The sequence below is a fragment of the Eptatretus burgeri genome, chromosome 6 (assembly GCF_056783735.1).
Source record: "Eptatretus burgeri isolate ZD-2024b chromosome 6, Ebu_testis_v1, whole genome shotgun sequence".
Taxonomy (NCBI): Eukaryota; Metazoa; Chordata; class Myxini; order Myxiniformes; family Myxinidae; genus Eptatretus; species Eptatretus burgeri.
In genome coordinates this window covers 114,674,234-114,700,447 of record NC_140966.1, presented here as the reverse complement: position 1 = coordinate 114,700,447, position 26,214 = coordinate 114,674,234, and the positions used below count along the sequence as shown (strand labels likewise).

Genomic DNA, 26,214 nt, shown 5'->3' with positions numbered 1-26,214 from the left:
TGGCCATGTCGTATATATATACATATGTATATATACATACATACATACACAGGGTGAGTCAAAAGTAGCGCCCGATTTCTGTTTTTGTCGGCTGTCAGATTCTTTCTGGGAAATAATGCTAATAATTGTCTTGCAGATTATTAATTTTCGTCATTTATTTATTTTTGATTTTGTTTTGCAGGTTATTGATGCGAGCTTGGAAAGTTACTGAATTTGCACCAAATTGAACCATGAATTACCTTTCAATGAATCAACGCATTGTGGTCGTGAAACATTACTACAAATGTAATGAACAACCAACGATGGCGGCACGCCGTTTGGCACAGGAATTCGATATTAACCCACATCAGGGAAGAAACATACGATTGATTGTCGAGAAATTTGAAGCAACAGGGTCGGCAGCCACTGCAAAGAAGTCCAGTCATCCGAAAACGGCAACGAATGTAGCTAAGGCTGAAGAAGCCATCAGAAGACTGGAACAAAGTCCGCAAAAGTCAACTCGCCGTTTATCTGCAGAGTTGGAAGTGAGCCAATTAAGTGTTATCCGCATCCTTCACCAGAAAAAATGGAAACCTTACATTCCATGCTTACTGCATGCCCTTCATGATGGAGATGACGACCGCCATCTTCAATTTTGCGAAGAGTTCTTAGCTAAACTTCACGAAGAGGACACAATGCTAGACAACATCTGGTGGTCAGATGAGGCATGTTTTAAGCTTAATGGCACAATTAACAGTCAATTGTGTCGACTGGGCTGTGAATAACCCAAGAGTGACAGTTGAGAAGGAGGTAAATTTACCTGGAGTGACAGTTTTGGCAGCCATATCTCCATAAGGGACAATTGGACCCTTTTTCTCTGAGGGATCTGTCACTGTAGAAATTTACCTGTATATGCTGCAAACCTTCTTTTTGCCCAGGGTACAAGATCAGGACTTATTTCCAGCATGATGGAGCTCCACCTCATTATGGACATTATGTTCGTCAGTGGCTTGATGAAAACTTTCCCAGAAAGTGGATAGGCCGCCGCGGTCCGATCGAGTGGCCGGCACGCTCCCCAGACCTTACATCTCCAGATTTCTTTCTTTGGGGGCTCATGAAAGACCTTGTTTATCGTGAAAAGCCTCGTACCATTCAGGAATTGAAGGCTCAAATCACTGCAAAGTTTGAGGAAATTGATATCGAACTCTGCAGATGTGTGTGCCGCTCTGTGCCTGCTCGGCTGCAATTGTGTATCGATCACGAGGGAGGGCACTTTGAAAATTGCAAGTAAAATAGCTTGGTACAGTTCCGTAATAATTTTTTCTTGAATAAATGGTTAGATAAACATGTCATTCATTTATTTCTACCTTCTTGTACACTGTAATACCAATGGCAAACAAACAATCAACTGACAGAAATCGGGCGCTACTTTTGACTCACCCTGTATATATAGAGTGCTCGTCACACTCCACATATTTCCATTTTCCCGCCGATCATAATCACGTGCCTTCTGGTTGAATGGTTTGTATCAGCAGGAACAATTGTCTGGGTGACAGACGGATGGTTGTTCTGTTTTACCGTGTGAAACATACTCCGCGGCGATGCTCACCACAACAGTCAAGAGGTGCGTCTGATGTGTAAACGACGAATGTGGTCATGATTGATTGGATATTTATCGGTATATCATCCTGATGAGGGCAAGTATGCCCGGAATCCGGATCGGTGGCTCCATTTGATGTTTAACTGATGATGACCATGTAATCTTTGTCTGTTTGACAGAGTCACCAGGCCGAGGCCTCTGTGTTGGAGGCGACGCTTTGGTGTGGACTATGTCCAATGGGGATCGGCGGAGTGCTCGTCACACTCCACATGTTTCGATGTATATATATATATATATATATATATATATATATATATATATATATATATATATATATATATATATATATATATATATATATATATATATATATAATAATTGTGGGTATGTAAAATGTGCAGTAGTTGTGGTGAAACCTTGAAGTTCGACCGTGTTGTCCACCTGTCAATCAGAACTGTACACAAGGCTGTCAGCACATCCTCGGGGTCACTCCTAAACCTCATTCATCACCATTTGGTTCAAACAGATTACAAATCGGTGGAATCGGTTGATGTTTTGGAAACGTTTGTTCAAAACGTGCAGCTCCATATATGTTGGGTGCGTGACCTGTAACGTCATTTAGTTTGATGAACGAAGGTCACGTGACTGAACATAACACAATGCGACGTAACTTTTGTGTCGGATCTCGATTCGCACTTCTCTGTACGACTTCCTCCATGAGATATTTGAACTGTATGAATGGAAGGATCAAGTTGCTGAAAAAGTCGACGGTTGTGGAAGTGAGAAAGTTTCCATTACTAACACCCATGTGCAAAGGATGTGTCTCTGGTTTATGAATACTGTATCCCAACACACGATGATGATGATGATTATAATGGTAAAACAAATCCATTGTTAAGTTAACTGGAAAGAAGTCCATGGAGTAGATTTTGCTTCACACAGTGACATCGTGCTACTTGTGCTGCAGTGTGCCTCTGAGATGTCACCACGGAGCGAAGATGGAGGAATGTGCGATCGGGGATGGAGCGAGGATGGGGCGATGGAGCGCAGTGGGAGCGATGATGGTATGATGGACCAGGGAGGGAGCGACGAAGGTGCCAAGGAACGAGGTGGCAGCGATGATGGTGCAAGGGAACGCGTTCTCTCTACACCAGAAAGACGGAAAGGCAGTTTGGCTGACGTGGTCGACTGTCTGAAGCAGAAGAAGCTTGAAGAAATGACAAGAAGTGACACCAATGGTAACTCCATGTCATAATACGTACACACGTACGTACATACATACGTGTACAAACACAGATGCATGTCCACACACATACAGCGTGTTACTCCATGATGGCAGTCTGTTTTCGATGTTTCTCTGCTGTTTACTTGGTGAAGAAGATTCCTCAGGTGTAATTTGAATCCTCGGTGAGGGAGATCATGTTAAATATGAACTTAGAGTCATGAAGTGCCCTTGACACTTGCATTGACTGTGTGAACAAGAAAGCCGATAAAATGATGGATACGTGCACGAGCACATGTATTCCTACAATAACACACACGTCATGTTTGTAATATCGACAGATATACATTGTCACCTGCCTACCTGCCTACCTGCATGCATGCATAACAGAAGTACCCACAACTACAAAAGTACATGAATAATACCTGATTATATCATCCAATCGAGTTGGTCCATTTGTTGGCATCTGAGCACAGAGTTTGTGAAGCTTGGGATGTGGTTTGGCTGACGTGGTCGACTCTGAAGCAGATGAAGGTCGAGTGATGTCTGTTAATATCTTTATCCTAGATAGGTGGCATGCAAGGCAAGGATATGTAATTATTTCAGGCTGCCGGCGATAACTCGCCTCCTCTTCACGAAAGACACCGTGGGATCTTTCACGTCCAACAACGAAAGCCGACAGACAGGTCACACCGTTTAACACCCATCCGAGGGAGAGGACACGCATCAATGCTTTCCCTCGCCTGCAGAACACCAGGATGGTGGTTTATAGCTGGGTTGGGATTTGAACCCAGTCAAGGCAGCTTAGAGGCGACTGTACATACCTCTCGGCTATCGTGCCAGTCCTTCATCTCCACATCCAATGAGACCACTTTTCACTGATGCGCATTTTCCTGTTCTTCAAGAAACGTTAACACCCCGATGTTTAGCGAGGTAACTCGGAAGAACTCTGTTGGCTCACCGTCTTTCACACAGAGAACATGCCCTGAGCTACCTAACATCACTTTTAGAGAGGTTGGGTTTTCTTCCTCGACCACTTCTATTGTCCACAGTGTCAGTTTAGCGTATCCTCATCAGAGTCTTGGTTATAGCTCCTGCTCAAACATGGAGTCAGGATGCAATCCGCTACATGGGCTAGTCTTCACTTGCTAACACTTTGATTTCTACATTCTTGCCATGTGTTATTTCCTTCCTAGGAACCAAGGTATTGAACACACCATAATTATATCACTAATTGCACAGTATTTGTATGGAAAAAGTGCTTCTGCAGGTGTGGAACTTTGTGATTGCTGCTTGCATGACAACCAATCACAGTGTATTATATCATCACGTGACTGTACTATAGAGCATTTCATATATATATATATATATATATATATATATATATATATATATATATATATATATATATATATATATATATATATATATATACAGTATGTACAGTGTGTGTGTGCGTGTCTGTCCCCCATAACTCCAAAACCATGAAACCTTGGTGCCCTAAACTTTAAACATGCATACTAATGGTACTTCAAGAAGTGCATGAATGAAAATTGTGTGTTTATGTAAATTTAAACACCCTTTTTTGAAGATAATTAATGGCATACCTCCGTGAAAGACTTATCCTTGGTCAGCCAAAATTTGCCTCGCAGGGGTCTTAATTTGGCCGATTCAAACATCCCTTACCTTGGAAACACAATCTACTCTCACGGACTAATTAACGTATATCATCAAAATATTATATCTGATTTGAGAATCAGATCTCGTTGACAAAATAAGTGTTGAAATCTGGAGTGAAATCTGAAAATTTAAACAAATTAGCGATTTTTATAACAAAGATAATTTCTTTCAGCAACGCATTAAACCTAACTTGTTCTACTGCTCGGACAGTTATATTGAGTGAAGAAAAGATTAAGGAATGTGCAGAAAGTAAAACTTCATAGAGCGACACAAAAATCATAAACCAGCTGATTTTGCAAGCTATGGCGATACAGTCAACAAGGCTTCTTTTTTGGCAATTAGAAATATGTGGGGTTTTTTCCACCTTTTTGTGCGATCTGCTTTCTTTGTAAAAGATTCATGTAAATATTAACAGAAACTTTCCTCCTTCAAGACGTCTCTGACTCCTTAGTGTCTCTTCCTGGTTACTCCTTCCTCCAGCATGACAGACCTGAGCCTCGTCCTGGTGGTGGAGTTGCTCTCTTCATCAAAGACTCTATTCCACACTCCCAGGAATACCTCTGGTAATGGCTTCCCCAACACTCCCACCTCTATCCTCTGTGTGGTGGTCGTATGGCAGCTTAGCTGCCGGGGTAGCTATCATTTCTTGAAGTGCGACTGTGTCGCTGATGCAGTGCTCCTCTACCAGTACACACACTGGAACTGGTACTCATTTCGCCGACCTCAGAAGGATGACAGGCTGAGTCAACCCGCTGGTGTATTAAATCAGCGGCCGACGGGGCTTGAACTCAGGACCCTAGGATCCCAAGCCGCCACCCTAACCATTGAGCCAACACCAGGCTCTATCCTCTCATCCAAGTTCTCTCTTCCTCACATGTGGTGATTTCCGTTGTCATCATGACAGTTGGCTGGGTGTGGGTACCTCCCTCATCTGCCATGGCACTTCAGCAAAAGACTTCTGTGACTCTTTGGGACTGACTCAATTGGTCAACTTCCTGACCCGGATCTCAACCAATGGTACTCTATATCTTCTGGATCTGATTTTGACAAATTTCCCTGAAAACATCTGCTGTTCTTCCTTTGCTCCAATCAATTCATATGACCACATGCTTGACAAAGTAAACATCTCGATGGCTGTTTTTTGTTCAATCCTTGTCTTAATGTACCCCATTTTGTTCAATCCTGTACGACCCACCCCTACTTCTCCATAAGTCCCACTACCAAACATACGTCGAGAACCCTTCCCCCCTTTTCCCCCTGAAGTCCCCCTAGCAAACACAAGTCCAGAACTCCCTCCCCTCACACTCACCCCTCCCCCCTCCACTCTCCCCCATTATCCTCACTCCCACTCTCCTCCCAGGGTATGTAGTGACGTTTGGTGAGGCATCACTCTCCTTTCTCCTCCCTCTTTCTTGCTCCTCCCCCTTTCCTAACTCCCCCACTCCTTGCTTCCCTCTCCTCACTTCCTCTCCCTCCTCTCTCTCTCCCCTTCCGCTCTCCCCTTCCTCTCTCCCTTCTTCTCTCCCTTCCTCTCTCCCTTCCGCTCTCCCTTCCGCTCTCCCTTCCGCTCTCCCCTTCCACTCTCCCCTTCCGCTCTCCCCTTTCTGTCTCCCTCCCTCTCTCCCTCCTTCTCTCCCTCCTTCTCTCCCTCCCTCTCTCCCTTCTTCTCTCCCTTCTTCTCTCCCTTCTTCTCTCCCTTCTCTCCCTTCTTCTCTCCCTTCCTCTCTCCCTTCCTCTCTCCCTTCCTCTCTCCCTTCTTCTCTCCCTTCTTCTCTCCCTTCTTCTCTCCCTTCTTCTCTCCCTTCTTCTCTCCCTTCCTCTCTCCCTTCTGCTCTCCCTTCTTCTTTCCCTTTTTCTTTCCCTTCCTCTCTCCCTCCTCTTCCTCCTCTCTCTCCTTTCCTCTTTCTCCTCCCTCCCGTAATATTCCCATCATCGAAGCAACGGGTTGTATTTGTTAATCTGTTTAGTGATGTTGCATTAATGGTTTGACTGACCACATGGACGCAACTGAGGTTGTGAATATACTAATGTGGATCCGTGACTAAGGTTGTGGATATACGAATGTGGATCCATGACTAAGGTTCTGGATCCGCTGTTTGGAGAGGTCTTGGGCTGAAAGGATCGAAACCTCGAGGAAGAACGATGCTCAGCTGTGGGGTTGGGAATCCAATCAATTGCTTACAGGTTAAGGTTCTTACTTTAGGTAAGGGAACTATGTTTTGAGGTTTACATCATTTACAGCAATCCTTTAAATTATATTATATTTCAGGTATGGCTGATGCTGTACGTGTGTGTGTGTGTGTGTGTGTGTGTGTGTGTGTGTGTGTGTGTGTGTGTGTGTGTGTGTGTGTGTGTGTGTGTGTGTGTGTCCGTCCTCCAAAACTTCAAAATGATGAAACCTAGCGGCCCATAACTTGGCACGCATTCGAAGGGAACTCCACGGGAGTGCACGAGTGAAAATTGGGTTTTTGTGTTAATTAAAAAAACCCTTTTGAAGAGAATTAATAACTTACCTTCATGAAAGGCTTATCCTTGAGCACCCCAACTTCACCTCGCAGGGGTCTCAGCCATCATTTTGATTTGGCCTACTAAATATACCTTGCATTGGAAACACGATCTATTCTCACAGACTAATTAAAGTATATCATCGAAATATGATTTTGGATTTGAGGATTGGATCTCTTGGATTAAATAACTGTCGAAAGCTGGAGCGAAATCTGAAAATGTTAAGAAACCAGCGATTATTGTAACTCAGCATATTAGCGTATTTATTTAAGCAAAGCGATGATCCGTCTTTCTCCATAGTTACACAAGAACATGTGAAATTTCCAAAGCATTAAACTTCACTTTTTCTCCTGTTCCAACAATTCTATTGAGTGAAGAAAACATTATGGAATATGCTCGAAGTGTAACTTCATTGAGTGCAACAAAAATCATTTTAAAGCAGGCGAAAGCTCCCACGGCGCAAGCAGTGGTTGTGGTGACCGTGGCTCTGTTCTTCGTAGGGAAATCCCCGGAGTTTGGAAGGCAAAATAAATTAGAGGATTAGAAGGAGGAAAACGAACTTCGAGTTCAAGAGAGAATTGAAAAAATGTTTTCAGTGGCTGCAAAACAATGCATCTCCACGCCATGGCAGGATGGCCGAGAGGTTCGCACGCTCACTCTAAGCTGTCTAGCCTGTGTTCAAATCTCAACTCGGCTATAAACTGTCATCCCGGTGTTTCACAGGCAGGCTGAGAAATCAATCTGTGTGCCGTCCCTCAGATGGCCATTAAACTGGGCCTTGCATTTGCCAGAATTAGTTGGTAGACGTAAGATGGTGGACGTTAAAGATGATGTCCTTATGGTGGTTATCTCCAGATGTGTAGAAACTGTGGTTACGCCCAGACTGACCCTCCCCTCATGCTGCCTTCCCTTCCCCTCCCATCACAAATCCTTCCCCTCCCCTCATGCTGCCTTCCCTTCTCCTCCCCTCATGCTGCCTTCCCTTCCCCTCCCCTCACAAATCCTTCCCCTCCCCTCATGCTGCCTTCCCTTCCCCTCCCCTCACAAATCCTTTGCCTCCCATCATGCTGCCTTCCCTTCCCCTCCCCTCATGCTTCTTTTCCTTCCCCTCCTCTCACAAATCCTTCCCTCTACTCATGCTGCCTTCCCTTCCCTTCACAAATCCTTCCCCTCCCCTCATGCTCCCTTCCCTTCCCCTCCCCTCACAAATCCTTCCCCTCCCCTCATGCTGCCTTCCCTTCCCCTCCCCTCACAAATCCTCCCCCTCCCATCACAAATCCTTCCCCTCCCCTTCTGCTGCCTTCCCTTCTTCCACCTTTCCTTGCTCCCCCACCCATCCTTGGTCACCCTCCCTGAAGCTGTCCCAGGCATCCTGACCAAATTCCAAATTACTGCTCTCACCTACAGGGACACTACATCAGCAGCACTGCCACACCCTCAATCAATGATGCTACTCGCAGACTTGTGCTGCACAGGAAAAAAATAAGACGGCCGGACCCCTAAGTTTAGTATTTTGTTTTAATAATATTTAAGTTAATTTACTCTGAAAAGTTTCCACTGAATTGCGAAAATTTAAAAAGAAGCAATTTTGATCTGTGTACCCATGTAGTTGTTTCAAGAGTGCGTTCCAATTGTCTGACAACAAAACAGAGTTCGAATATCTTTTTCACATAGTCAACAATGGTGTACAGTGCTTATCCACACTGTTTACCAGAGTTGATTGTCCCTCCAAACTGAATGACCAAATAAAGAGAAGACTGATCAGAGAGGCCACCAAGAGACCAATAACAACTTTAAAAGAGCTACATGCTTTTATGACAAAGACTGGTTACTGTGTGCATGTGACAACAATATCCCAAGCACTCCACAAGTCTGGCCTGGACAGTAAGGTGGCAAAAAGGAAGCCAGTACTCAAAAAATCCCTCCTTGAGTCCCGTGTTAGGAATGCAAAAAAAAAAAAACACTCCAGAGATTCTGAAGCCATGTGGCAAAGAGTTTTTTGTTCTGACAAAACCAAGATGGAACTTTTTGGCCGAAATGCAAAACGTTACATTTGGTGCAAACCCAACACAGCACATCACCTGAAGAACACCATCCCTACTCTGAAGCATGGTGGTGGCAGTATCATGTTATAGGGATGTTTCTCTTCAGCAGGGACTGGGGCACTTATCAGGATAGAAGGGAAAATGGACGGAGCAAAATACAGAAAAATCCTCCAGGAAAACCTGCTGCCCTCTGCAAGAAAGTTGAAATTGGGATGTAAGTTCCACCTTTCTACATGACAACGACCCGAAGCACACAGCCAAAGCTCCACTGGAGTGGCGAAGGAACAAAAACGATAAATATCCTTGAGTGGCCCAGTCAGAACCCCGACATAAATCCTATCAAAAATCTGTGGCATGACTTGAAGATTGCTGCCCATCAATGCTCCGCATGTAACTTGACGGAGCTTGAACAGTTTTGTACAGAAGAATGGGAAAATATTGCCCAATCAAGGTGCGCAAAGTTGGTAAAGACCGATCCCAACAAACTCACAGCTGTAATTGCTGTTCAAGGTGATTTCACCAAGTATTAACTCCGGGGGGGGGGGGGTGGGGGGTGCACTTATCCAACCAAGATATTCTAGTTTTTTATTTTTCATGAATATTCTGAAATTTATAGAATTTGTTTTTAATTTGGATGTTGTGTGTTATGATCTATAAATAAAGGTGGGGAAAAAAAAAATCTGCTTTAATGCAATTTAATTCCAGACTATAAGGCAACAAAAGATGAAGGATTTTAAAGGGGGGTGTAGACTTTCTATACGTACTGTATAGATGAGGGTTACGATGATATGAGTGAGGTGACGAAAGTAAAGAAAAACATTTTTAGCCTTTATCATTAATGTGCTGTTGCGGCCTGTTCCAACTCAAGGCATTGTTGAGCAGGCTGAACAAAATGGTGAACTAAGACCCCAGCGAGGATGAGCAAGGTTACCAAGGACGTATGCACCTAAAGACCCCATCGAGGGAGCGAGGTGTCTGAGGATGTGCCTGATAAGGCTGTTAATTATCTTCAAAAGGGGTGTTTTAATTAACCCAAACACCCAATTTTCAGTCCTGCACTTCCTTAGAGTTCCCTCAGTGTGCATGCAAAGTTTTGGGCCGCTAGATTTTCATCCTTTTGGAGTTGGGCAGGAGGCACATGCTGACATGCTGGCATATGGGCTCTTTTATGATTATAGATACATATGTTGAGATCAGACCCCATTACTGTTGTATATATCAGGAAACATGTGCCATACCAGCTATTGCTTCATGCATCCTGACAAAGAGGACATGCTTGCCACATTGACCTCTCTGTGGTGCAGAAAACAGTCTGGGTGCCGACCTCAATTTCATTTTCAACCTCATTTTCAACAGCCTCATTTTGCAGACCTCGGAAGGATGACAGGCAGAATCAACCCCACCTGGTATTAATTCACAGCCGAGTGGGATTTGAACTCAGCATCCTCGGATCCCAAGCCCACCCCCCTGCCATTAAGCCAACACCAGGCATACATATGCATATACATGTACAAAATTGTACATATACATATACATGTACATGTACATATAACATAGGTAGATGCTCATGGAAAAGCCAAAAAGTATTTAGTGAAGGACAGCTGGTGTACATCTCGACTGTAAGGTAGATGTATATATATGGGTGACGAGGTACAAATAGAACAACTTCAGTGTGGATAAAAGGTGGGTGGAGGGGGAATTGGTGAGAGTCGAATACATCATTGACGGGCATGGGGGGGGCAGCATGTGATGGTGGTGTGCTTTGTTGTTGAATGGTTTAAGGAAAAAGCAAGACTGGGCGTATTCGTTTGGGCATTTACATAAGCGAAAGAACAGGAGAATAAAAGAGCAAAGGCAAGTTTAAGGGCTGGACATGATAAGTAATGTGCGATGTGATGAGTATGTGCATACGAGTGGAGAAAGTGAAGGCTGGAGGGCAGACAGGGTGAGAGGAGCAAGACTTGGGAGAAGGCAAGAGAGGACTGCAACCCAACCAATGTGAGGGGGATGGTTGGGGGCCCGAGATGCCTCATTCTTTTTATGGGAGATACTTGAGGGCCTTGGATTCCATTGCTTTCAGGGGAGGCTATTTTGGCAGCACGAGTCCATGACGAGGAGTCTTCCTTCCTCCATGTGATTTTGGATGAACACTTAATTCAGCATAGACAGAGCTGAAAGTCATCGCCCTTTATCGCAGTCTTTTTGTTGTTATCCATGAAGGAGATGTAGTGTACAGAAAAGAAAAGTGAAATATAAACAAATGTTAACAGACTTTAACTCAGTGTTAATTGGTTTTCGAAAATGAAAGGATGTTCGGAGCGATCGCATGGATGGCCTATGTTCTGTTGCTTGGGACTTCTTGTTGTTGCATATGGCAGCATGGCTGCTGGGTACCTATCATTTTGTTGGGGCACAACTATGCCGCTGATGCTGTGCCCCTATACCAGTACACTGGTACTCATTTCGCCAACCTCAGAAGGATGACAGGCTGAGTTAACCCCACCTGGTGTTACTTCAGCAGCCATTAAGGCTTGAAGATCTCAGGCCAGCCACCCTAACCACTAAGCCAACACCAGGCTTTGCCTAGAACTATACAGGTGAATCAATTGTTTGTTTGTTTTTAACCTTGCAGTATTGATTTTATCTTAGGCAGAGGTAAAACTAAGTGTTACAGCAGCGCCGGGTAACTTACAGCATGAAAGGCTTACGCAAATGTCACTGTCATACAATTAACAAGTGATGTTGTGATCAACAAAATAGATCATCGGAGTGTAATCTGCGATGTGGAGGGGCAGCGATGGGACAGTGGGGAAGTGTAAAAACAATCGTATTTTGGGGGGGGGGCAAGGATGGTACGACAAGTTTGAATTGCAGGATTATTCAATGAGATGATAAAAGGTTGGAACATCCCAGTGGTTGTTTCACTTTTGTGGGATGAAGAGCTCATCTTGCGCGTGAAGACTAGTGCTGGTTCTCTTTTGCTCCAACGAAGGGTTCACGCTCGTAACATCAGCTTCTCCTTGCTTCCCATGGCGGTTAGCATCCCTCCATGGACGTCCTGTTGATTTCACTCATCATTTCTTTTTTTTCCTTTTTTTTCTGGCCAAGAGTAAATGGGAGGAATTGAACGAAGACAGTCGGAGGCTCAGACACAATGTGACGATTCATGCACAGGCGGGGAGACACGACTTCTCCAAACTTGGAGAGAACAAATGAGTCCTTTCGGCTTTGTCATGCCAGATATGATTCGAACAAGTGATTGAATCAGCACGACCTACAGTATGTGCTATACAGGAAGAAGATAACAATGTTGATTCTATTGGATTGATGTATTGATTAGAGCACAGCATTAACTGTTCACTGATCTTGCAGGCTGTGCGGGTTATTGGGATAAATTGACATCCTAGGCCATGTTCGTTTAAACCTCGGCTGCCAATGAAGTGTAGATAGTTAATTTGTAGTAATACCAAGCAGTCAGATGTCACCGCACAGTAAATTATCTTCCTAAATGACCTCAGTAAACCAGAACATGAAACCTGAACCAATTGTATACCACGTCGGATTGGTGCTTCGGATGCAGGGTGTTGCCATCAAAGGGAGTGTGTGGTTCCTCGGATGGACATTAAACCGGGTACTCGTGTGATAGCATTAGCTCGTGTTGAAGATCCTGTGGTGTCTTTTTGAGTTGACCATTGGGTGCCAGAACCCAGCTGAATGCACAATTCCTTCCTCAATGTGCAGGGTCACCGCATTTGTGGCACAGCCCCATTTCACTGAGCACTGGATTCATAATTGAATTGCAATCCAACATGCATTCGCTTATGGCAACAAGGGATGGTCCAGTCACCTGTTGAGGCACCTATACTAGTTGGTCATCTTTAAGGAAGGCCAGTGGCAGACAGATCCAGATAGAACAGACATGGTGGTTAACCAAAATGGTGATCCCTTTGCGGAGTACAGTCAGGAAACTTGAGAGGATTGGGATCGTCCTGGAGGAGATGCCAGAAAGCAGGAAGTTGAAGATGCTGTGGTGAGTGATCACAGAATGAGTCTTCATTGTTTGGAAGTCTGGAAACCACACAACTATTTAAGGGCTACCTAAGGAGATCACAGGGACATCAGGGTTAGGTCGAGCATATGCAGAATTGATGAAGACCACAGGATTTGGACCTTTGGATGTTGGATGAGTAGCCAGACAGGAAAAGAGAACTGAGAAGAGTACCGAGTGAGGAGCGCTCTTGTTAGACATAGAATGTCTTGAAAGACAGAGGCAACCTGGTAGGAGAAATCAGGAGCACCTGCTGTCAGACAGCTGCTGGTCTTTGTGGGTTTTTTCATTAAGAGAAACCAATTGACATAACATTTGGATGAGACAAGCCTAAGTTCCCTCCTTGAAGGCCTTGAAAGATTTGTGACCCAGAACTAATGCAAACAAATTTACTGAGAACAATGAGGGAGGGAAGGGATAGGGGAGGAAGGGGGGGGAGGGCGGAGAAAGGGGGAAGGGAGATATGTAGAAAGAAAGATGACAAAGCATTTAAATGATAGAGAAAGGAATAAATAGGAAAATTAATTGAAAATATAATCTATATTCACATCAGAGAAAACTCAAGGAAAATGAATTGTTAATCCAGAATGAGATATCCAAAGACGAGTACAATGGACCGTCACCATAGACCAGTACCATAGACTGTCACGTAACCGTGGACGAGTACCATGGACCGTCACGTAACGTGGACCAGCACCGTGGACCGTCACGTCACGTAACCGTAGACCAGTACCATGGACCGTCACGTAACCGTACACCAGCACCATGGACCGTCACGTAACCGTAGACCAGCACCATGGACCGTCACGTAACCATAGACCGTCACGTAACCGTAGACCAGCACCATGGACCATCACGTAACCTAAGACCAGCACCATGGACCGTCACGTAACCGTAGACCAGCACCATGGACCGTCACATAACCGTGTCGTACAATAACGTATTCCAACAACCTGTTCTCGCCTGACTATTCCTAGAAATCCAAAGGGGCCCCAGTGTTTCCAACAGTGCAGGACAAACTGCTTTATGATTCAACTCAAATGCAAATCGAATAATCCGTAACCTGTGAGGAAGATAAATGCAAATGAATTTGCTGACAACAAGGAAATCAAAATCTGGGTTGAGAAAGAAAAATATAATGAGAGTACAGACGGTAAAATCAATTGGAAAAGAAACAAACCATCAAAGGCACCAAGAGTAAGGGAATTGACCGTCTTTGCCTCATCATTAGTGACTCAATATATTAATGATGAACAGGGATTAGAGAAATAAGAGGTAGCATACAGGAGAAGAGAATCAGAATTGGGTGTAATCAGTAGGGTATATGAGGAGTTGGGTGTATGAGTAAGGTACGTGAGTAAGGTTATGAGGAGTTGGGTGTATGATTATGGTATGTGAGGAAGGTTATGAGGAGTTGGGTATATGAGTAGGGTGTGAGTGTAAGGTTATGAGGAGTTGGGTGTATGAGTAGGGTATGTGAGGAAGGTTATGAGGAGTTGGGTGTATGAGTAAGGTACGTGAGTAAGGTTATGAGGAGTTGGGTCTATGATTATGGTATGTGAGGAAGTTTATGAGGAGTTGGGTCTATGATTATGGTATGTGAGGAAGGTTATGAGGAGTTGGGTATATGAGTAGGGTGTGAGTGTAAGGTTATGAGGAGTTGGGTGTATGATTATGGTATGTGAGGAAGGTTATGAGGAGTTGGGTATATGAGTCGGCTGTGAGTGTAAGGTTATGAGGAGTTGGGTGTATGATTATGGCATGTGAGGAAGTTTATGAGGAGTTGGGTATATGAGTAAGGTACGTGAGTAAGGTTATGAGGAGTTGGGTCTATGATTATGGTATGTGAGGAAGTTTATGAGGAGTTGGGTATATGATTATGGTATGTGAGGAAGTTTATGAGGAGTTGGGTGTATGATTATGGTATGTGAGGAAGTTTATGAGGAGTTGGGTGTATGATTATGGTATGTGAGGAAGTTTATGAGGAGTTGGGTGTATGATTATGGTATGTGAGGAAGTTTATGAGGAGTTGGGTGTATGAGTAGGGTATGTGAGGAAGGTTATGAGGAGTTGGGTGTATGAGTAGGGTATGTGAGGAAGGTTATGAGGAGTTGGGTGTATGAGTAGGGTATGTGAGGAAGGTTATGAGGAGTTGGGTGTATGAGTAGGGTATGTGAGGAAGGTTATGAGGAGTTGGGTGTATGAGTAGGGTATGTGAGGAAGGTTATGAGGAGTTGGGTGTATGAGTAGGGTATGTGAGGAAGGTTATGAGGAGTTGGGTGTATGAGTAAGGTACGTGAGTAAGGTTATGAAGAGTTGGGTCTATGATTATGGTATGTGAGGAAGTTTATGAGGAGTTGGGTCTATGATTATGGTATGTGAGGAAGGTTATGAGGAGTTGGGTATATGAGTAGGGTGTGAGTGTAAGGTTATGAGGAGTTGGGTGTATGATTATGGTATGTGAGGAAGGTTATGAGGAGTTTGGTATATGAGTAGGGTGTGAGTGTAAGGTTATGAGGAGTTGGGTGTATGATTATGGCATGTGAGGAAGTTTATGAGGAGTTGGGTATATGAGTAAGGTACGTGAGTAAGGTTATGAGGAGTTGGGTCTATGATTATGGTATGTGAGGAAGTTTATGAGGAGTTGGATATATGATTATGGTATGTGAGGAAGTTTATGAGGAGTTGGGTGTATGATTATGGTATGTGAGGAAGTTTATGAGGAGTTGGGTGTATGATTATGGTATGTGAGGAAGTTTATGAGGAGTTGGGTGTATGATTATGGTATGTGAGGAAGTTTATGAGGAGTTGGGTGTATGAGTAGGGTATGTGAGGAAGGTTATGAGGAGTTGGGTGTTTGAGTAGGGTATATGAGGAAGGTTATGAGGAGTTGGGTGTATGAGTAGGGTATGTGAGGAAGTTTATGAGGAGTTGGGTGTATGATTAGGGTATGTGAGGAAGGTTATGAGGAGTTGGGTGTATGAGTAGGGTATGTGAGGAAGGTTATGAGGAGTTGGGTGTATGAGTAGGGTATGTGAGGAAGGTTATGAGGAGTTGGGTGTATGATTAGGGTATGTGAGGAAGTTTATGAGGAGTTGGGTGAATGATTATGGTATGTGAGGAAGTTTATGAGGAGTTGGGTGTATGATTAGGGTATGTGAGGAAGGTTATGAGGAGTTGGGTATATGAGTAGGGTGTGAGTGTAAGGTTATGAGGAGTTGGGTGTATGATTAGGGTATGTGAGGAAGGTTATGAGGAGTTGGGTGTATGATTAGGGTATGTGAGGAAGTTTATGAGGAGTTGGGTATATGAGTAGGGTGTGAGTGTAAGGTTATGAGGAGTTGGGTGTATGATTATGGCATGTGAGGAAGTTTATGAGGAGTTGGGTGTATGAGTAGGGTGTGAGTGTAGGTTTATGACGAGTTGGGTGTATGTGTATGGTACGTGAGGAAGTTTATGAGGAGTTGGGTATGTGAGTAGGGTGTGAGTGTAAGGTTATGAGGAGTTGGGTGTATGATTATGGTATGTGAGGAAGTTTATGAGGAGTTGGGTGTATGATTATGGTATGTGAGGAAGTTTATGAGGAGTTGGGTGTATGAGTAGGGTATGTGAGGAAGTTTATGAGGAGTTGGGTGTATGAGTAGGGTATGTGAGGAAGGTTATGAGGAGTTGGGTGTATGATTAGGGTATGTGAGGAAGTTTATGAGGAGTTGGGTGTATGATTATGGTATGTGAGGAAGTTTATGAGGAGTTGGGTGTATGAGTAGGGTATGTGAGGAAGGTTATGAGGAGTTGGGTGTATGAGTAGGGTATGTGAGGAAGGTTATGAGGAGTTGGGTGTATGAGTAGGGTATGTGAGGAAGTTTATGAGGAGTTGGGTATATGAGTAGGGTGTGAGAGTAAGGTTATGAGGAGTTGGGTGTATGAGTTTGGTGTATGAGGATCAGGTAGGAGTTGAGCCTTTAAGCAAGATATGTGAGTGCCGATACGATGAGTAGGCATATACAAGTCGTTTGTGAATAAATTGGAGGAAAGAAGTCATGACAGGAGCCTCACAGCAATGTTGTGATCATTTTTAGTGATTCAGTTATTTTAAATTTATCCAAAATGCATGTTCATGAAGAGCGCGATGGTAGAAGAGTAATGTTCTGACGGGGGTTAACATTATATGAGTTCGCTTGCAAGGAACTTCACCCTAGGAGGAGGCCATTAGATCTATCAAAGCCTGTGCTATGGTTACCAGCAGATGTTTGTTTATAAGTGTTTTATCCTTTTATAATCGTGAGAATCAAGCAAGTTCCATTTTTACAGTTTTTTGGCATGATTTAGCTATGCTTCGAACCTCGATCCGAACTCCCAGACTCAAAGGAGACTCTCTAACCATTGTCACCGAGTCTGGTTGGTGGAGAAACAAGCAGACACAAATAAGGAGGTGGATGAACAAATGGGAAAGGAGAGAGACAAATAAATATGGTGGCATGCAAGGAGAGGGAAGGGTTATGCGAGGTATGAGGGAACAACAGGCCGTGTGCCTCCACTTTATTGTGGTCCAATGGTGTTAAGATCTTTGAACTGACTATCCTCCAGGAGTGAGAGGTGCAAAGTGGAAGCACGAACCCACCCTCTTACCAAGAAAGGACTTGGTACAACAGTAGATACCCCATCTGCAGCTGCCTTTGGAGACCGACTTGAATTACTGGTTCTCAAAGAGCCTAAGAGAGGTCGTGATTGGAGTAAATTAATCTCTTCCAGCGTGTTATAGAGGAATTAGATCAGTGGTGTTCACCAGATTATCCTTGTGGAGAGAGATGATGAGAATTTAAAGTTTCCTGTAATAAATGGCACATTCTATGTGCAGTTAGATGACCATTTGATCTTTTTGAGATCTAGTGAGAGGATTCATCTGCTGCAGCTCTGTCATAGAGCCTTCAGGTGGTCAGGTCAGGTCAGGTAAGGGAGCATGCGCCAGAGCAGCACGTCGTTGGAATGTTGCACAAAGTGGATAACAGGCTGGTCTCCAAGTGTTCATCTGAAACCGCAAATGACAATCCTGTCTTATCATTAAGAAAATAGATTTTTTTTATCATGACTCGAGATGCAATTTTTCGTTATGTGTGATATCTCCATCAAGTAGTTATTAATCATTGTAAGCAAGAGGTGTTGTGGTTTCTCTTCGGGACGGGAAAGGATGCATCGGTCATTATTACGAGGATTATCGTTTTCATTATTAACTACTACTTGATGGCGGTAGCATGACAAAGATTATCGTTTTCATGATTTATAACTACCTGATGGAGGGATTAGTACAAAGATTATCGTTTGCATTATTAATAACTACCTGATGGGGGTATTATTACAAAGATGATCATTTTCATTATTAAAAATGACCTGATGGAGAAGTTATTACAAGGATTATCATATTCATGATAAATAACTACCTGATGCAGGTATTATTATGAGGATTATCATTTTCATTTTTCATAACTACCTGATGGAGGTATTATTACAAAGATTATCGTTTTAATTATGAATAACTACATGATGGAGGTATTATTACAAAGATTATCGTTTTAATTATGAATAACTACATGATGGAGGTATTATTACAAAGATTATCATTTTCATTATTAATAACGACCTGCTGGAGGTATTATTGCAGAGGCTGTAATATATTACTCATACACCCAACTCCTCATAACCTTACTCATATACCCTACTCATTACACCCAATTCTGATTCTCTTCTACTCACATACCGAAGCTTTCGAAGAAGCATTATTACAAAGAATATCATTTTCATTATTAATAATTACCTGGTGGAGGTATTATTACAAAGATTATCATTTTCATTATTAATAACTACCTGATGGAGGTATTATTACAAAGATTATCATTTTCATTATTAATACTACCTGATGAAGGTATTATTGCAAAGATTATCATTTTCTTTTTTAATTACTACCTTGGTGGAGGTATCATTATAAGGATTATCATTTTCATTATTAATAACGACCTGGTGGATGTATCATTATGAGGATTATCGATTTCATTATTAATAACTAGCTGGTGGATGTATCATGATGAGGATAATCATTTTAAAATGTATCATTATTAAAAATGAAACTCATAATCCTCATAATGATACACCCACCAGGTAGCTATTAATGATGAAAATGATAATCCTCATAATAATACCTCCATAACGTAGTTATTAATAATGAAAACGATAATCTTTGTAATAATACCTCCATCAGGTTGTTATTCATGAAAATGATAATCTTTGTAATAATACCCCCATCAGGGAGTTATTAATAATGAAAATGATAATCCTCATAATCATGCATCCACTGGGTAGTTATTAATAATGAAAATGATAATCCTCATAATGATACATCCACCAGGTAGTTATTGGTAATGAAAACGATAATCTTTGTCATAATACCTCCATAAGGTAGTTATTAATGAAAATGATAATCTTTGTAATAATACCCCCATCAGGGAGTTATTAATAATGAAAATGATAATCCTCATAATGATACATCCACCAGGTAGTTATTAATAATGAAAACGATAATCCTCATAATGATACATCTACCAGGTAGTTATTAATAATGAAAACGATAATCTTTGTCATGATACCTCCATAAGGTAGTTATTAATGAAAATGATAATCTTTGTAATAATACCCCCATCAGGGAGTTATTAATAATGAAAACGATAATCCTCATAATGATACCTCCACCGGGTAGTATTGTAATCCCAAACAATTTTTGGACCCCTTACGGCTGCCCGCGATGCACCCACTGAGGGTCTTCTCATTTCGCGTTTACGACCAATCCCGATCTTTAATTTTTGCTGCAAACGTTGACAAATCGGACTATTTCGACATAACTTCGTGAAAACAAAACCTTCCTTATTCAAACGGGCCGATGTTCTTTGCCCCTGAATCCCCCCCACCCCTCCTCCCTCCGGCATCCGCCCCCTACCCCCCTCCTATATATATTTTTTGACTCAAGTGTAACATTGTCAAGCTGTTTACACCATAAGAGAGAAATCCTTTCACGGTAATAGTCTCCGGTGCGGTAATTGCTGGTAACCTGCTCACGGCTTACCGTTGCCAAAGGTGGGCCTTTTACACTGGCATGGTTTGTCTTACTTGTGTGCGAAGCTCTATTTGACATCGTTTTGTGGTGGCAGCCACCTTCGGGTAGTAGTTGTGCCACATTGAGCTTGGTCGGACCGATGAAGTGCAGTGCAAAATAGAGAATGACAGATTTCTCAGATCGAAAGCTACTCGTATGTCATTCGTTGGCGCAACATAATGGATACTACAGTGGAATTTTAGCCGGCTATCCTGTCTGTTTGTTTTTATTTCTTAATTGTTGTTGTTTTTTTTTGAACTACAGTTTTCCAACAATTGCCACGTCAGAAGAATTTGGCCGGACATGGGATTTGAACCCGAGATCCTGAGAGCAAAGTGAGATCATTGCTCGGATGGGAACTTCGATCAGTCCAACTCGGATTGGTGTCTTGTTCTGTTTCCTTTGTTGAAGAAAATGATGATTTTAGGCCATTCTGGTATTTTAGGCAAATTACAATTAAGGTCACAGTGCTGTAGAGAGTAAATCCTTCCATTTTATACCGAAGCTTTCGAAGAAGCATGTCGAACAATGGAAGTCTTGGACCAGAGACAGCTATCGGCAGAACCCTTCCTTGCCAATCACCCAAACCCCTACTCCCACCCCACTATGGTTAAAGCTTACAACATGCTATTTAACATTACATCCCTCCTGCTACCTTATACATAAATGCCAAACCTTATAGATTTCCCCCCCCCTCCTGTTGTGACGTTTGACCTGTGAGAAAATGAAACCACAGAGTTTTCTTGTGATTGAAGGCTTTCTCTTTCATCGTGAATAGAGAGTCGGAATATTATGGGTAGTGACAGCGAATACGTGAGGGAGACCTGATGCCGAGAGTTCTTGCAGTGAAATGCATAGTCCCGAGCTGAGATTCCCAGCTCCCAGCTGGGTTGCTTGGCTCTGAGCTGAGATTCCTAGTTCTGAGCTGGGATTTCCGGCTTCCAGCTAGGATGCCCAGTTCTAAAGTGGGATTCCCAGCTCCAAGGTGCTTTTCCCGACTCCGAGATGGGATTCCCAGCTCCCAGCTGCGATTCCCAGCTGAACTGCTTGGCTCCGAGCTGAGATTCCTGGTTCTGAGCTGCGATTCCTGGCTCTGAGCTGCGATTCCCGGCTCTGAGGTGCGATTCCCGGCTCTGGGGTGCGATTCCCTGCTCCCAGCTGGGCTGCTTGGCTCCGAGCTGAGATGCCCAGTTCTGAGCTGGGATTCCCGGTTCTGAGCTGGGATTCCTGGCTCTGAGCTGCGATTCCCGGTTCTGAAGTGCGATTACTGGCTCCGGGGTGCGATTCCCAGCTCCCAGATGGGCTGCTGCTTGGCTCCGAGCTGAGATGCCCAGTTCTGAGCTGAGATTCCCGATTCTGAGCTGGGATTCCTGGCTCTGAGCTGCGATTCCCGACTCTGAGGTGCGATTCCCGGCTCTGGGGTGCGATTCCCAGCTCCCAGCTGGGCTGCTTGGCTCCGAGCTGAGATGCCCAGTTCTGAGCTGAGATTCCCGATTCTGAGCTGGGATTCCTGGCTCTGAGCTGCGATTCCCGGCTCTGAGATGTGATTCCCGGCTCTGGGGTGCGATTCCCAGCTCCCAGCTGGGCTGCTTGGCTCTGAGCTGAGATGCCCAGTTCTGAGCTGGGATTCCTGGTTCTGAGCTGGGATTCCTGGCTCTGAGCTGCGATTCCCGGTTCTGAGGTGCGATTACCGGCTCCGGGGTGCGATCCCCAGCTCCCAGCTGGGCTGCTGCTTGGCTCCGAGCTGAGATGCCCAGTTCTGAGCTGAGATTCCCGATTCTGAGCTGGGATTCCTGGCTCTGAGCTGCGATTCCCGTTCTGAGGTGCGATTACCGGCTCCGGGGTGCGATTCCCAGCTCCCAGCTGGGCTGCTGCTTGGCTCAGAGCTGAGATGCCCAGTTCTGAGCTGAGATTCCCGATTCTGAGCTGGGATTCCTGGCTCTGAGCTGCGATTCCCGGCTCTGGGGTGCGATTCCCAGCTCCCAGCTGGGCTGCTTGGCTCCGAGCTGAGATGCCCAGTTCTGAGCTGGGATTCCCGGTTCTGAGCTGGGATTTCCGGCTCTGAGCTGGGATTCCCGGTTCCGAGCTGGGATTCCCGGTTCCGAGCTGGGATTCCCGGTTCCGAGCTGGGATTCCCGGTTCCGAGCTGAGATTCCCGATTCTGAGCTGGGATTCCCGGTTCCGAGCTGGGATTCCCGGCTCCGAGCTGAGATTCCCCGTTCTGAACTGGGATTCCCAGCTCTGAGGTGCGATGCTCAGCTCTGAGGTGTGGTTCCTGGCTCTGAGCTGAGATTCCTGGCTCCGAGCTCACCGCCTCTGGATGCTTGACATGTCAGATTTGGTCTCTCAAACATTGTTCATCTTTGAGGGGGAATTGGGGCATGACAATTGGTGTCTGATCTTAATTTTGTCTTGGGGGGCGGGGGGGGGGTGGGCAGGTTGACAGGGTAGGGGTCACACTATTGAGGTCTTGAAAGACCTGCATTACTGATGGTTCACTCAGGCTTCAATCATCCCTTGTTAAGTCACTGACTCGTTGTCAGTTGATAAATATTGGTTTCTTCACTCAAGGAAAGACTTCCTGGATCAGGCACAATGAGGAATAAGCTCGAACTACCCAAACCAGCTCTTTAAACCGTAGTCAGCAGACATTCCCAACTACTTTGACCAATCGGTTGTTCCTGTTGCAAACGTGCAAGGTACGTATGAAGCGATTTTTGTTGGTTAACTCATCGATGAAAAACAATTAGTCGAGGCAGTAGGAGTTTCTCCTGGCCCAGGAGCATTCACAATTCGAGTTACCTTTGTGTCAAAAGAACTTAAAAACCGAGCTCTCACCCATGATCGCAGCTGTTACCAATAACGCTGAATTATTGACCGTGGCTGTTTCCAACTACAATTACAAATAGGAAAGATCCCTTGGCAGTTTGGATCAAAGTTAAAGCTTTATGTAAGGAAGGGTTACGATACAAGCACCTGTAAAGCTTTAGCTTTGCTCCAAATTGTTAAGAGTGTTCTTTAATTTCTCCAATTGATATTTTGTTGTTGTTACAGTTGGACTATCTAATCTTTCCCATGTGAATGGGTATATTGTAAAGATCTTGTGAATAAGTTAAATGCGAATTGGCAAAGTTTTTTTTTACTCAACTATCTCACGTCCCCAGATAAAGTGAACCACACGTTTGGCCGATGTAGAGTATGGGATACACCATCACTCTCAATTACACGGTTAAAACGAACCCCCCCCTAATTTGTCCAATGTCGAGTATGGGGTACCCCTTCACCCTCAGGTCCACGGTTAATGTGAACCCCCAATTTGGTCGGCATTGAGTGAGGACGCACGTTCACCATGCATGGCTACCATACCATACAATCGTTTATTTCTTTGGAGCTGAACCCTCTTCGCATAAACATTGGACAGCACCTCGACACACACGTCTATCGTAACGCCCATCATTGTATGACGTCACAAACTTCTAGATCACAGTCTGAAACAACAAGCACCATCCGATCAAATTAATGGCTTAATTAATTGGAGCAAGCATGCGTGCCATTTTATTACGAGAAAAAAAGATCCACATCACCAGGGGGACCAAGGATGACCCGGCCTTCCCAAGACCCGACCGGGACGAGCGTGTGTTCAAATGCACATCGCACCTGCAAACGTAACGACGTAAGTGGATCGTTTGTGCACCGTCAGTACAAGCTGAGCTCGGAGACGAAAGGAAACTCCACGTCAGACGTGGAGCACCCTGGTATATTTCATTAGCGTCATTAGCATATAAATGGTGTAGTACGAGGAAACAGCTGAACTCGAGATAGATGGAAATAATAAAGAAAAGACCAAATCGGATTATGGTCTCATTTGCTAACACGTGAAACTAAAGCAGGTAACCAATACCGTTTGAACTTTGGCACAAGGAGCATTGGGCTTATTGTCTTTGATCACAGGCTCGGAAAAACAAACCAATGTGCCAATGGAAGGCAGTGTGTTCTCTCTTCACGCAAGCAAATCAAATGTGATGGTTATTAATTTGTTTGAGATTATAATTAATTGGCCCAACAAGTGACATTTTATCGCTAATTTCAACTCGGGGAAAACAAAAACGCTTTTCCCAACCCGCCGTGCGCGTGACTACGCTCGCTGGAGAAGCACGGTCGCGTTTGGCGATGCTTTATCCACATTCTTTTCATCCATCGAAGATTCTGTGTAACTTGGGCTGCCAGGGTGGTCTGGAGGTGCGTGCACTTCCCTGTGAGCCGACTGGCCTGGGTTCGAATACTGACCAAGCTACGAGATGTCATCTTGGTGTTCCGCAGGCAGGGCGAAGCAATCGGATGGACGTTAAGCCGGGTCTCCCTTCCGTCAGCGTTGTTTTGCTTTAATGAAACATCCCATGTGTCCGTAGTGAAGAGTGGGTGAGTTTTCTCCGGCACCCTGAACAAATTTACAAATTCATGCCGCTATCAGTTTAACGTCAGCCCTGGCCAGCCAGTTCATGAAAGACTTGCACCAAAAAAACGTTCCACAAGAAGGTGGGAATAAATGTGGCCGTTAATGTGGTAGTTGTCAGGTATCAGAAAGAGAAGATTTTATATAAGTAACGTCAACTCCTTGGTGGTGTTTGTTTCAATAGAAATTTGACAAACACCTGTATTTGACGTCGTCAAGTGCGTTTCCTGTCGTCGGACAATCCTGATCCTCGTGTTTGTTTAAATCTCACTGAATGCACCCAAGGAACGTTACCAGTTGCACTTGCTTCCTGAATATTGTCTTTCTCTCCCCTGTCCCATCTTCCGTTTTGCTTCTATCAAGGGAGAGGACATCAAAAATTGTGCCATTTAGCATGGGCACTTGATACCATCCTGCTGTTTATCCTGCAATTATAAGTTTCCCAGAAATGTATTTTCTTTTCTCCCCTGAAAGAGCTGTAACCCCAAGATTTTCAGCATTTGACAGTCGCTCCATTAAACTCTGAGTAATTAACTTTTGTACAAGCTTGCAGAGTGTAATTTAGAGGGGGGTTGGGGAGAGGGGGGGGGTGGGGTGGGAAAGTGTTCAAAGTTTCACATCAGCACTTATATATAAATAAAAATGACGAGCCAATCATTTTAACGTCAAACTTTGTGTGCGTGCGGAGTAAACACTCACAAATGTGTTTTCAACTTTTATATCGTCAAGTGGAGTTTTGAAGTCGTCACCTTTACTCTGACTTCCTTTTGAGTGACTCGGATGTTGAGGTTCGTAAGAGGCTTCGAAGCAGAATGCTTACCTCCAGAACTCGGATCATCAGTTTGACAAAGTTTGACTTCACTTACTTCACTTGCCTTAGAGGCCATGCTGGGGATCAAGCATTGGCACTCCGTGGATGATCTAACTCCATCTTGTCCCGTCTCTCATAAGGTGGGGGGCGAGCATGGGGCTGACTGACGTTCGTTATCTGCAAGTCATGTTTGATTGATTCGAGCCACCTTGTTTTGGGTCGACCCCCTGTGTCGATGCCATCCGGCTTGTTTGCAATTAGAGTTGAAGAGTTGATGGAATGGCAGATGAGATGTCCATACCATCGGAGACGGCTCTGGTGTAGAAGGGACGAGGCAAGAATCTGATGTGTCCTTTGATGGATCTGAGGATCTGTGATGTGGTGGAACAAAGTTTGACACATCACCATGTCCACCAAACTCTTTTCTGATGACGCAAACGATCCATTCAATCCCTGGGTCGATTTTGTTTTTTAGAGCATATAACCAATGTATCATATTCAATGGTTTCTTAAGATTGAAAGACACTCTCCTCTGGATAGTGGTCTGGGAAAGGTCATGTTACTATTGTTTCCATCATTTTCTTCTTTACGCTTTACCTACACCTGATTCTTTACCTCTTTTTAACCGACTGTATACACACACGTACACACACACACGTACACACACACACACGTACACACACACACACACACACACACACATTGTGATCACTACACACACACACAGACA

General features: G+C 44.1%; 1 protein-coding gene across 12 annotated transcripts in view; it reads left to right on the top strand.

The window, feature by feature from the left end:
• LOC147025667 (transcription factor Sox-6-like) overlaps positions 1–26,214 on the top strand; it is a 385,785-nt gene that overhangs the window by 141,615 nt on the left and 217,956 nt on the right. For all 12 annotated transcript variants that reach the window (XM_085886892.1, XM_085886885.1, XM_085886884.1 and 9 more), the window contains one exon: positions 2,547–2,817. In XM_085886892.1, the coding sequence (XP_085743018.1) occupies positions 2,547–2,817 (271 nt within the window). The remainder of the gene's footprint in view (positions 1–2,546; positions 2,818–26,214) is intronic.